General features: G+C 41.4%; 1 protein-coding gene across 1 annotated transcript; it reads left to right on the top strand.

The window, feature by feature from the left end:
* The first annotated feature begins 1,074 nt into the window (after window positions 1–1,074).
* klhdc3l (kelch domain containing 3-like) lies at window positions 1,075–11,854 on the top strand. The gene is made up of 7 exons (XM_085374878.1): window positions 1,075–1,251; window positions 1,870–1,952; window positions 2,052–2,130; window positions 3,469–3,515; window positions 3,983–4,103; window positions 4,623–4,806; window positions 11,206–11,854. The coding sequence occupies exons 1-7, from the start codon at window positions 1,089–1,091 to the stop codon at window positions 11,816–11,818; spliced, it is 1,290 nt and encodes a 429-aa protein (XP_085231004.1). The 5' UTR covers window positions 1,075–1,088; the 3' UTR covers window positions 11,819–11,854.

Below are 11,854 nucleotides of genomic sequence, written 5' to 3'. Positions count from 1 at the left end.
TAATTCTGATGGCAAAAGAACCAAACGGGACAGGGGAAAAAAAAAAGGTATCCAGTTGTTTTGTGCGTCAGAACAGTTTTCCAAAGGCTGCTGTTGTCACTGGCCATCGGGTAAATGCAGAACAAACAGGATTCATTTGAGGAGTAAAGTTAATGTGCACTCAAACCAAATGTCTTCAGTAAATTAATTCAGGAGAAAAAAATTTGTTCATTTGATAAGAAGTTTATCATTCAACAAGGAAGAAGGAAGAAGAACGGTATAAAATTCTGTCAATGCCACAATGTGCATGTAAATAAAAGTTAATTTTGTCTTTCTCAGGACTCTGCAGGCAGTTGGAAAAAAGATGCAAATGAGGGAAAAGCTCTGATGGGTTCTAAAATGAAAGTTAAATTAGTGTAGTTGCGTGCAGGATCATAAGTACTAGAGTTTTTGGAAAGTTGAGTAAACTATGATTATATTATCGTGTTATATTATTATTATTACACTACAATTCTGGCTCTGTTTGAGGAGCGGTGCTCCAAAAAACTTGGTGTAGTCCCTCTGCTCTTTTAAGATATGAACTTGTGAATCTCCACTCATGTTCTGGTGATACAGACAGTTTTTAAAGCATTTATTGTGTAGTGGTTTGCACATTAGCTTAGAAAGTAAAAGGTTCCAGGGTCAGTTCCAGCCACAGACAGGTTAGGAAGGGCATCTGGCGTAAGACTGCCCAATCAAACATGTGGAGCTTGCTGTGGTGACCCCTCGTGAATACGGAAGCAGCTGTTGCTTGGGTTTTTCATTTGTCCTGTCTCCTGTAGTGCAGCCTTTGTTTCATCCACTTTGATCAGGGCCTGTTCACACGGACGGAGATGAAACTCATCGTTTTGCACCGTTTAACAACTTACAGCATCCAGGTGGAGTCAGTCAGCGGCTCTAGTATCTAAAAAATGTAAACTTTTAACAGAAAGAAGGCTATTTAGTCCTGCATATCATCGAACATTTGTTCTTGGCACTTTTTAGCCATGATAGTGGGTCCATATAACGCACGACTGTATACACTTACTTTCTTTTAGAAGATGTTCCAGTGAGAGTGAGGGCTGCCAGGTATGAGTCAGAACAACCCCTGTTTGTGGAAACAGCTCCCCCTGAGAAGCAGCCTGTCCCCGTGCGACCGCTACAAGCACGCCTGCTGCAGCTACAATGCAAACGTCTACGTCCTGGGAGGCAGAGAGAACAGATGTCTGAGGGACTTCTGGAAATACAACGTGGGTAAGGGCCCCCATCCATTAATAGCCATGCATATATAAAGATGCAGATCTATATAAAGACGGATGACAGAATACTTCCTTAGAAGCGATATCCTTGTGGCTGGTCGCAGAATAGCCACTAGAAAGACCTCTTTTTAAGAATTACATATTAGGCAGAGTAGCCAAAAACCATGTTCAGGTACTCATTTACATAAAGCCCTCTCTTCAAATGACCAATTAGTCTACTACTTAAAACAGCACAAAAGAAACAGACAAATGTTATGACTTAACACTTTGATCTTCACTAAGATCTGTCCTTTCAGGTATGGTTATGATCACCTCCTGCTTTGCCCTGGTGAAGGCTACAATGCTTCAAATCTCCATCTTTTATATGCAGTCTTTTATTAAAAGATAGCACCAACTATTCCTATGGTATTTGGGCAACGCCTTTGTGCAGATGTAGAAAGTGTTGCAAGTCGTTCAAGTTTATATACACACTGTCATTCATGAAAAAAGATGCAACATTTATTCCACTTAAACTTTGCAAAGGATGTTTTTTGCTGCATTCTTATAAAACAGCCTCCTGTAATATTCTTTTTGTAATCATCAGTTAACAACACTGCTGTGTTCAATATTTCAGTGTCTGATGAATGGACCGAGTTGAGCTGCAGTGGTGAAGCGGCACCAGAGGAGCTAGAGGGACATTCTATGGTAGCTCACAAGGTACCTTCAATTTCTTTAATCATTGGACATAAAGCAGAGAGACCATCTTATGACAGCGGTGGGCATGCAGAGTATGTTTAACAGCTTTGAACTTTTCAGGGTTTCCTGTACGTGTTTGGAGGCCTGTTGGACTCTGCATACACCACATGCAGATGTGCTCTCTGGGTGTTTGACATCGGTGAGTTTCACTGCAGTGCAGCATGGGCTGGCAGCCAGTCACACTACTGTTGTAGTCAATTCTCAGGCTCAGCAGGTAAAACATGTTGCTGCATGTCGATCCTCCTAATCCCTGTAAAACGTTTCATTCCTCTGTGTCACTAAAGCTGAGAGAGAAACCTGAGAGGGTCTCCATGCTCATAACCTCACGACTCTAAAGACAATTAGAAACAACATAAGAAAAGGTGATTTACCCCAACACATATTTATCAAATGGAGGAAAACTGCAGCTGTGTTCATTTCCTGCTCTAACACTTCCTGTGTTCTTCACTTCAGCTCAGTTTTTATTCTGCTTGTTCCAACATAACCTAAATTCCATCTCATGCACAGTTTTTTTCAATTCTCACCACTTATTGTATATAAAATCATATCACATCTGTAAAAAGCCCCCGAAACGCCCACCCTCAAAATCAATTGGTTCTTTTGTTTTCATAAGAACTACAATATGTTTAATGAAGCAATTGTTTTACACAATTGTTACATTTTACCGAACTTGGATATTTTTAGAAGTATAAGCTCTTGAAGTTTTCGTTCCACTCCAAGTGTCACGATGTAAAGAAAAATCTAGTTTTTGTTCAGCATGATGGGATCTGTCATGACTTGCATAAAATGCAGCAGTTTCATTTCTTTGACATAGAGCAACAGAGACAAGCATTGAAAAAGTGCATTCTGGGTAAACTTTCAAGGTTAATATCCTTGGATGGATAGGTCAATGTAGCGATAGCTGTGGAGTGGAGAAACAACACTGGTGTTACCGCAATCTCAATAATAGTTAGGACAGATCACACTGATCAAAGCAAGTTATGGTCCTGAAGATGTTTTTCTAAGTTCGAATCTCAATTGAGTTGAAGGTCAAGGTCAGGGGTCAACTTCTCTTAAAATCACCTATGCTAGGAAGCGGACAGGTAGCACAGGTAGCTGGTGGTATTTTTAAATATGTTATTTATTAAAAATATTTTGCCTGGTTACATTTAAGCATTAAAAACGACAGGATTAGGTTTAAAACTGTCTTGGTTTAGGTTAAAATATAACATTTACCACGTCTTTTAAAGCCTCTCTACTTTGGCCAACTGGACAGTTTGTGTCCCTGTAACAATAGATTTCATAAGACTGGGCCGCACAACAGTGTGTGTCAGTGTATTTCAGAATTATTGCAGAAGTGCCTCTCCTCTTTGTATGTTAGCCTTTACTTACTTTTTTTTGTCTTGGAGTAAGGCTGACAGATGTTGTAAAGATATCATATCCATTTTATTGTACGTCACTCTTTTAGTTTAATTTTCTTGTGTCATTTGTGTTTCAGCAAAGCAGAAGTGGGTGCAGTGGCAGGGAAAGAGGAGCTTGCTTCAGGTACCGAGTGCTTTTCATATCTAAATGATAACATGTTCTCTGTCTATAGAAAACAATCAGATGGTTAGATCTCATTATCAGCTTATAACAGAAATAATTAACCGCTCAGTCCTCGTGTGCTGCCGTTTGTTTTGTGTCACGCAGTCACAACACTTGGAAGCACATCAGTGAACACTGTGCACAGTTCCTGCCATCCTTTGCTTGTTTTAGCTTGTATCAGCAGAACAGAAGTCACACACTACCCACATATTTGTTAGAACTTTAAAGGTCAAATAAATTGATTTGCAGTGTTTCCCCACAGAATGGATATAGCTAAGTAGGAAGAGGATCACCAAAGTAGGAAGAGAAAGGTTAGGGTTAGGTTGAAGAAGCCCAAATTTAATGCATTTTTTGTGACTGTTCAATCAAGGTCATAGAAGTAGCTTACCATCTATTCTAAATGTATTTCTCTCTCTTTCTGTGTGCAGACCCAAATGCCGACCAACAGGAAGGGCCACAGCACCGTGGTGCTCGGCTCTGCCATGCTCATGTACGGAGGATTCATTGACATGAAAGGCACCTCCCAGGATTTCTGGAGTTTGGACTTTAGTGAGTTTAAAACTGACAAAAGGGAGAATTCAGTCAGCTCCTTCCATATAAAACTAACCAAATCTTAAAATTCCCACCTCACACCCTCAAAATCAGCTGACCTTTTATGGTATTTGCCAGAGTTACTATCAAAAGATTAATTGTAGCTTTTGTTCAGCATGATTTTTCTATAAGCAACTTTGAGCATTAATATAATGGGATAGATCATAAGTTCAGTAAACTGCATCAGTTTAGTCCCACTTGATGCCAAGCTCATCTTCTAGCTGTGATTCCATCTTGGTCAATATAATTTTATAAACTGCTCATATTTACCAGTGTGAATGTAGTTTATAGCTGTGAGATGGAGAAACAAATTGACAATTAAACTGAGCTGAACCGTTTCTAGGAGTGAAATCTCACCCATATTCAGTTAGAGGGCAGCATGTGAACATCATCAGCATTGTGACACATGCAAACACAATGTGAGCTGCAGAATGAGCATTAATTATAGATACTTGTTTGTGTGTGTGTTAATGGCAGATACCATGTCTTGGTCCCTGCTGAGTGGCTCTCAGCAGGACTCATTAGGCCCAGGCCCCAGACACAGTCACTCAGCTATAGCCTATCAGGGCTGCGTGTACCTGTTCGGAGGCTTAAAAGGTTTACGGGAGCAGAGAGACTTCTGGAAGTGGAATTCCAGCAGCCAGACATGGAGTTCACTCAAGTAAGTGCGGAGTTTGTCTGTATTTTTGAAAACTGGATGCAGTGAAAAAGATCAGTCTCGACATTAAAACCACTGACAGGTAGTGATGGGCAAACTGAGACATACAAAGTCGTTGTGCCAGCACTGGATCATGGTTTCAAAACAATTTCACAGCCATCTCCACAGCGACACCTGCTGGCTGCTTTTGTGTCAGTACTTGAACAGGCTATTCTGTGAAACAACACAGACAAGCATTGCAGATTTCTAGACAAATCTACATGTTATACCAGACTATCAATAGTTATGATCAATACATGTTTTGGAGAACTTCCTTTACAACAAAATAAGAAATACTTTGGAATGGTTAAAGACAGCGATGACTGCAATGAACTCTGTGTTTCAGCATTTTGCTGTGGTTGTGTTAACGTACATGAGGCTGTTTCAGTTACTTACTAATTCAGTGCAATACAAAACAAGCCAGTTTGTAAATAATGTATACTGAAAATAGCTGCTCTGTTCATCATGATGTCCACACAAGGTCTGTGGATTTGACTGCGGCTCATTTTGTAAATAGGTTAAGTAGAGGCCCCAATATCATTTATTCTCTTTGTGACTGAATATAGCTAATTACACTTATGGAAAATGAATAAAATAAGAGAAAAATGAAGCAATACTGTCTACATTTGTCATATGCAAAGATTTTTATTCACGACATTTTGAGTCTTTTTGGTTTTTCAGCTATTCTTAGGTGAGTCAGATGTTTTTTCATTATTATTAACTGACATCCCTAACCTTGGAAAAAGTCCATTCACGAGGCACACTTATTGCAGGTATACATAAGTCTTTTTTGCCATGATATAAAGGTGTGAATATGTAACACATCACTCCTGTGAATATACTACTGGATCATATGCCCCTTGAAGGAATTCATCTCTGTGGGTTTCACTAACCTGGCTGTCAAAAAGTTCTATGTTTTTTTAATCCTGTGCTGTGGTTATTGTTTTTGCTGCTGCTGACTCTTAAGCTTTCTGGGAGTTTTTACTATCATTATATTTGGTCTACACTCTGACAATAAAACCTAGAAGCTGTAGGTAAGCCGCCTGTTGAAACTATAGTTAAATGCACCAGCAATGAACCCAGACCCAGAGTCATTCTAAATTAGCTCACACTGGCTCTTACAGATGGTCAGCCTCTAAAAAACACAACTTTGCTCATTAGCTTTTTCAATTTAGGCCCAGTTTATACAGGGAGTGCAGAATTATTAGGCAAGTTGTATTTTTGAGGGATAATTTTATTATTGAACAACAACCATGTTCTCAATGAACCCAAAAAACTCATTAATATCAAAGCTGAATGTTTTTGGAAGTAGTTTTTAGTTTGTTTTTAGTTTTAGCTATTTTAGGGGGATATCTGTGTGTGCAGGTGACTATTACTGTGCATAATTATTAGGCAACTTAACAAAAAACAAATATATACCCATTTCAATTATTTATTTTTTACCAGTGAAACCAATATAACATCTCCACATTCACAAATATACATTTCTGACATTCAAAAACAAAACAAAAACAAATCAGCGACCAATATAGCCACCTTTCTTTGCAAGGACACTCAAAAGCCTGCCATCCATGGATTCTGTCAGTGTTTTGATCTGTTCACCATCAACATTGCGTGCAGCAGCAACCACAGCCTCCCAGACACTGTTCAGAGAGGTGTACTGTTTTCCCTCCTTGTAAATCTCACATTTGATGATGGACCACAGGTTCTCAATGGGGTTCAGATCAGGTGAACAAGGAGGCCATGTCATTAGTTTTTCTTCTTTTATACCCTTTCTTGCCAGCCACGCTGTGGAGTACTTGGACGCGTGTGATGGAGCATTGTCCTGCATGAAAATCATGTTTTTCTTGAAGGATGCAGACTTCTTCCTGTACCACTGCTTGAAGAAGGTGTCTTCCAGAAACCGGCAGTAGGACTGGGAGTTGAGCTTGACTCCATCCTCAACCCGAAAAGGCCCCACAAGCTCATCTTTGATGATACCAGCCCAAACCAGTACTCCACCTCCACCTTGCTGGCGTCTGAGTCGGACTGGAGCTCTCTGCCCTTTACCAATCCAGCCACGGGCCCATCCATCTGGCCCATCAAGACTCACTCTCATTTCATCAGTCCATAAAACCTTAGAAAAACCAGTCTTGAGATATTTCTTGGCCCAGTCTTGACGTTTCAGCTTGTGTGTCTTGTTCAGTGGTGGTCGTCTTTCAGCCTTTCTTACCTTGGCCATGTCTCTGAGTATTGCACACCTTGTGCTTTTGGGCACTCCAGTGATGTTGCAGCTCTGAAATATGGCCAAACTGGTGGCAAGTGGCATCTTGGCAGCTGCACGCTTGACTTTTCTCAGTTCATGGGCAGTTATTTTGCGCCTTGGTTTTTCCACACGCTTCTTGCGTTCCTGTTGACTATTTTGAATGAAACGCTTGATTTTTCGATGATCACGCTTCAGAAGCTTTGCAATTTTGAGACTGCTGCATCCCTCTGCAAGATATCTCACTATTTTTGACTTTTCTGAGCCTGTTAAGTCCTTCTTTTGACCCATTTTGCCAAAGGAAAGGACGTTGCCTAATAATTATGCACACCTGATATAGGGTGTTGATGTCATTAGACCACACCCCTTCTCATTACAGGGATGCACATCACCTAATATGCTTAATTGGTAGTAGGCTTTCGAGCCTATACAGCTTGGAGTAAGACAACATGCATGAAGGGGATGATGTGGACAAAATACTCATTTGCCTAATAATTCTGCACTCCCTGTAGCTGTATTGTCCTAATCGCTCCAGCAGTTTAGCAAATTACAAGCTTGCTACATTGCTTTTCATTTTTTAAGTTAAAGTACTTTTTGCTTCCTAATGTTTCTTTATTCACATTTTTTTTTACCTGTTTTAATTTGTGAAACTATATTTTAGTTGTAATTTATTTATTTTTTTAGTTTTGCTTTTAAAGAACTTTGTGTTTCAAATCAAGAAACTAATTTGCTTCAGATGATTTAAATGATTTATTCCAGATAGAGTGGTGTAATGCAGAGTAATGAGGCGTGGTGTTCATGGCAAATTGTAAAGGGTGAGAAATGAGTCAAACCTTGTAAAACAAATGCAGTTTTTAGCATAAAGAGTAAAGCAAAGAGCAGGAGGAACATAAAGGGAAGGTCAAGACTCACGAGAAAACTTGACAAGCAGTCTGTTGCAGCTCCTCATCTGAATATTCCCACATAACACAACATGGCAGAAGAACCTGATCCAGTTGATGAGACAGAGAATCCTTCAGCAGCGGCTGAAAAGACTGGGATCACTTTTCAGCCGCTGCTGACAGGCTGACATGTGAGGTGGAAACACTGATTGTAGTGTGTCTGTTGAAAAAAAAAAAAAGGAAAGAAAGAGTCCTGAGGAACCGTCTCTTTAATGGTTTAGTAATACGTAAATTTATGTATATAAAGAGCTTCAGATCACTGAGATTTACATCTGGAGACTTGTTTTTCTTTTGTTGTTTTTTTTGTTCTGGATGACTGAATATGTTACATGTAAAGACTTGTGGATTGATTCGTCTGGCATTATGAACATGAACAGCAGTTTATCAGGACTAATGATTAGCCGGTCAGTAGCATAGTCAGGACTAACGTCACTTGTTTTTGCCCCCTGAGGCACAGGTATCATACAGCAAATGGAAAAAAAACAGACAGACAGTGTGACCCTAATAACACAATGTTACTGGAAGGTCTTGTGATTTCTAATGGTGATAACCTGACTTTGTAGGTTGTAAACCGTTACAGTTACATTTAAGTAAAGTCTGAGAAAAATATGAGAGCTTAAGATGCAGATGTAATTGTTTGTTTCTCACCTCCCCTCCAAACTTTCTCTGGTTGGTTTAGAGGCGTTTTATGGCAGGGTTCCTGAAATGAACTGACTGAGTGCTGCCAACTTACAGTGGGGCAAAAAAGTATTTAGTCAGCCACCGATTGTGCAAGTTCCCCCACCTAAAATGATGACAGAGGTCAGTAATTTGCACCAGAGGTACACTTCAACTGTGAGAGACAGAATGTGAAAAAAAAAAAAATCCATGAATCCACATGGTAGGATTTGTAAAGAATTTATTCGTAAATCAGGGTGGAAAATAAGTATTTGGTCAATAACAAAAATACAACTCAATACTTTGTAACATAACCTTTGTTGGCAATAACAGAGGTCAAACGTTTACTATAGGTCTTTACCAGGTTTGCACACACAGTAGCTGGTATTTTGGCCCATTCCTCCATGCAGATCTTCTCGAGAGCAGTGATGTTTTGGGGCTGTCGCCGAGCAACACGGACTTTCAACTCCCGCCACAGATTTTCTATGGGGTTGAGGTCTGGAGACTGGCTAGGCCACTCCAGGACTTTCAAATGCTTCTTACGGAGCCACTCCTTTGTTGCCCGGGCGGTGTGTTTTGGATCATTGTCATGTTGGAAGACCCAGCCTCGTTTCATCTTCAAAGTTCTCACTGATGGAAGGAGGTTTTGGCTCAAAATCTCACGATACATGGCCCCATTCATTCTGTCCTTAACACGGATCAGTCGTCCTGTCCCCTTGGCAGAAAAACAGCCCCATAGCATGATGTTTCCACCCCCATGCTTCACAGTAGGTATGGTGTTCTTGGGATGCAACTCAGTATTCTTCTTCCTCCAAACACGACGAGTTGAGTTTATACCAAAAAGTTCTACTTTGGTTTCATCTGACCACATGACATTCTCCCAATCCTCTGCTGTATCATCCATGTGCTCTCTGGCAAACTTCAGACGGGCCTGGACATGCACTGGCTTCAGCAGCGGAACACGTCTGGCACTGCGGGATTTGATTCTCTGCCGTTGTAGTGTGTTACTGATGGTGACCTTTGTTACTTTGGTCCCAGCTCTCTGCAGGTCATTCACCAGGTCCCCCCGTGTGGTTCTGGGATCTTTGCTCACCGTTCTCATGATCATTTTGACCCCACGGGATGAGATCTTGCGTGGAGCCCCAGATCGAGGGAGATTATCAGTGGTCTTGTATGTCTTCCATTTTCTGATGATTGCTCCCACAGTTGATTTTTTCACACCAAGCTGCTTGCCTATTGTAGATTCACTCTTCCCAGTCTGGTGCAGGTCTACAATGCTTTTCCTGGTGTCCTTCGAAAGCTCTTTGGTCTTGGCCATGGCGGCGTTTGGAGTCTGACTGTTTGAGGCTGTGGACAGGTGTCTTTTATACAGATGATGAGTTCAAACAGGTGCCATTCATACAGGTAACGAGTGGGGGACAGAAAAGCTTCTTACAGAAGACGTTACAGGTCTGTGAGAGCCAGAGATTTTCCTTGTTTGAGCTGACCAAATACTTATTTTCCACCCTGATTTACGAATAAATTCTTTACAAATCCTACCATGTGAATTCATGGATTTTTTTTTTCACATTCTGTCTCTCACAGTTGAAGTGTACCTCTGGTGCAAATTACTGACCTCTGTCATCATTTTAAGTGGGGGAACTTGCACAATCGGTGGCTGACTAAATACTTTTTTGCCCCACTGTAATTCAAAGACATTATCAGAGGTGCACGTCACAGAAATCACTGCGCATTAGAGCTCTGAAACTGATGAAGGAGACTTGGAAATCAAGTTTGCATCCAGATCAAAGGGAAATTTTACTGTCTGCATATTCTTGGTGACAAACGTACCACAAATAGACTCACTGTTTTTCTAATCTGTGATATATCAGCTTTAATTCCCAAAGTGTGAAAAGAGCTTTGGCAAAAGGAAAGGAAAAAGGGGGCAGGAAGCTTGTAGTGTCTGCTGTGACACACAGATGTATCTGCAGTCAGTTTTTTGGTGTCCTCAAAACACACAAGAGTCAGTATTAAACTCAACACCTCACTTTAAGATGTTTTTCCACAGATCATTTGCCTCACCCCTCTTTTGTGTCCTCAGTTCCTCTCTTAGCGTATTAGTCTTAGCCCCTCCCTACCACAGAGAGCAGAGGAGGCAAGGAAGAGACACAAGGAGAGGAGTCAAGGCAGCTGGTGTTCAACAAAAAGAGATGTCCGTCCTTCAGGGCCTCCTTTAAATACGATGAGTGACACATCTGTCAGAAATAGATTTATCATCCCAGGTTTAACAGTGCAAATGATGTGTTTTATATCCAGGGGTAATTTTAATAAAGTAACATGGCACAACACGCCATATAGAAATATTATCACACATACGATCACACATGGATCAGCAGATTATCGATTACAGCTCCTGGTGCTCCCAGCACTTCCTGTCTGACCGGTCTGTTTAGCTCTGATGTTTTTAGCACTGACTGCTGAACTTATTTGGCATCATTTGGTGTGCTCTTTCCTGCTAACACCACCTGTGGTTGTTTTTCTCAGGTACGGCCCTCCTAAACTCACAGGACACTCAGCTGTCACCTATAAAGACTCAATGCTCCTTTTCGGTGGAGGCGAGACCCAGGACTCTCCAAAGAACTGCCTGTGGAGATACAGCTTCATCACTCAGACCTGGATGCAGCTCACCACACTCCCGGGCTCCAACCCCCCAGACAAGATTCACCATTGCTGCACTGGTCTGGGTCCCAGCTACAAAACCAGTAGCACCAGCAAGAGCTTCTGCTCAGACTCAGGACTCCAGCCCAGGTTACTGGGAGGGAAACTCAAGCCGTTTAAGAACAAGTGCTTCCCAGCACCAGATAACGCTATAGAGCTGGAGACTTTCACTCCAGACAGAGAAGCCAACAGAAGTTCTTCAGAACTGGAGACCAGCAGAGAGGCCTTAATAGAGATAGATGGTCAGCGTATTGGAAGCTGCCTGACATTTGAGAACAAAGCATTCATGAAACAATGGAGCTGCTCAGAGGAGGAGGCGCTGGAGGACAAGGATGGAGACATCACTCAGCATCTGCCCGACCTGCTGCTGGTGCTCGGCGGAAAACCTTGTACGAGAACCAGCCCCATCTCCATGTGGCAGGTGACGATGATTGACTGAATAAACGATTCTGTTCTCTGCGCGAGAAGCAGGTTT

The sequence above is a fragment of the Diplotaxodon limnothrissa genome, linkage group LG16, assembly GCF_057381915.1.
Source record: "Diplotaxodon limnothrissa isolate DT_005_m linkage group LG16, D_limnothrissa_male_GT1.1, whole genome shotgun sequence".
Lineage (NCBI taxonomy): Eukaryota > Metazoa > Chordata > Actinopteri > Cichliformes > Cichlidae > Diplotaxodon > Diplotaxodon limnothrissa.
The sequence above is the reverse complement of the archived record's forward strand: the minus strand, read 5'-3'. Positions and strand labels throughout refer to the sequence as shown.

Bases quoted from the DNA above. Each gene is read 5' to 3' on its own strand.
- klhdc3l (XM_085374878.1), top strand. From the start codon at position 1,089: ATGAGTCAGAACAACCCCTGTTTGTGGAAACAGCTCCCCCTGAGAAGC. The intron at 1,252-1,869 runs GTAAGGGCCCCC...TCAATATTTCAG, and splicing joins CTTCTGGAAATACAACGTGG to TGTCTGATGAATGGACCGAG. The intron at 2,131-3,468 runs GTGAGTTTCACT...TTTGTGTTTCAG, and splicing joins TCTCTGGGTGTTTGACATCG to CAAAGCAGAAGTGGGTGCAG.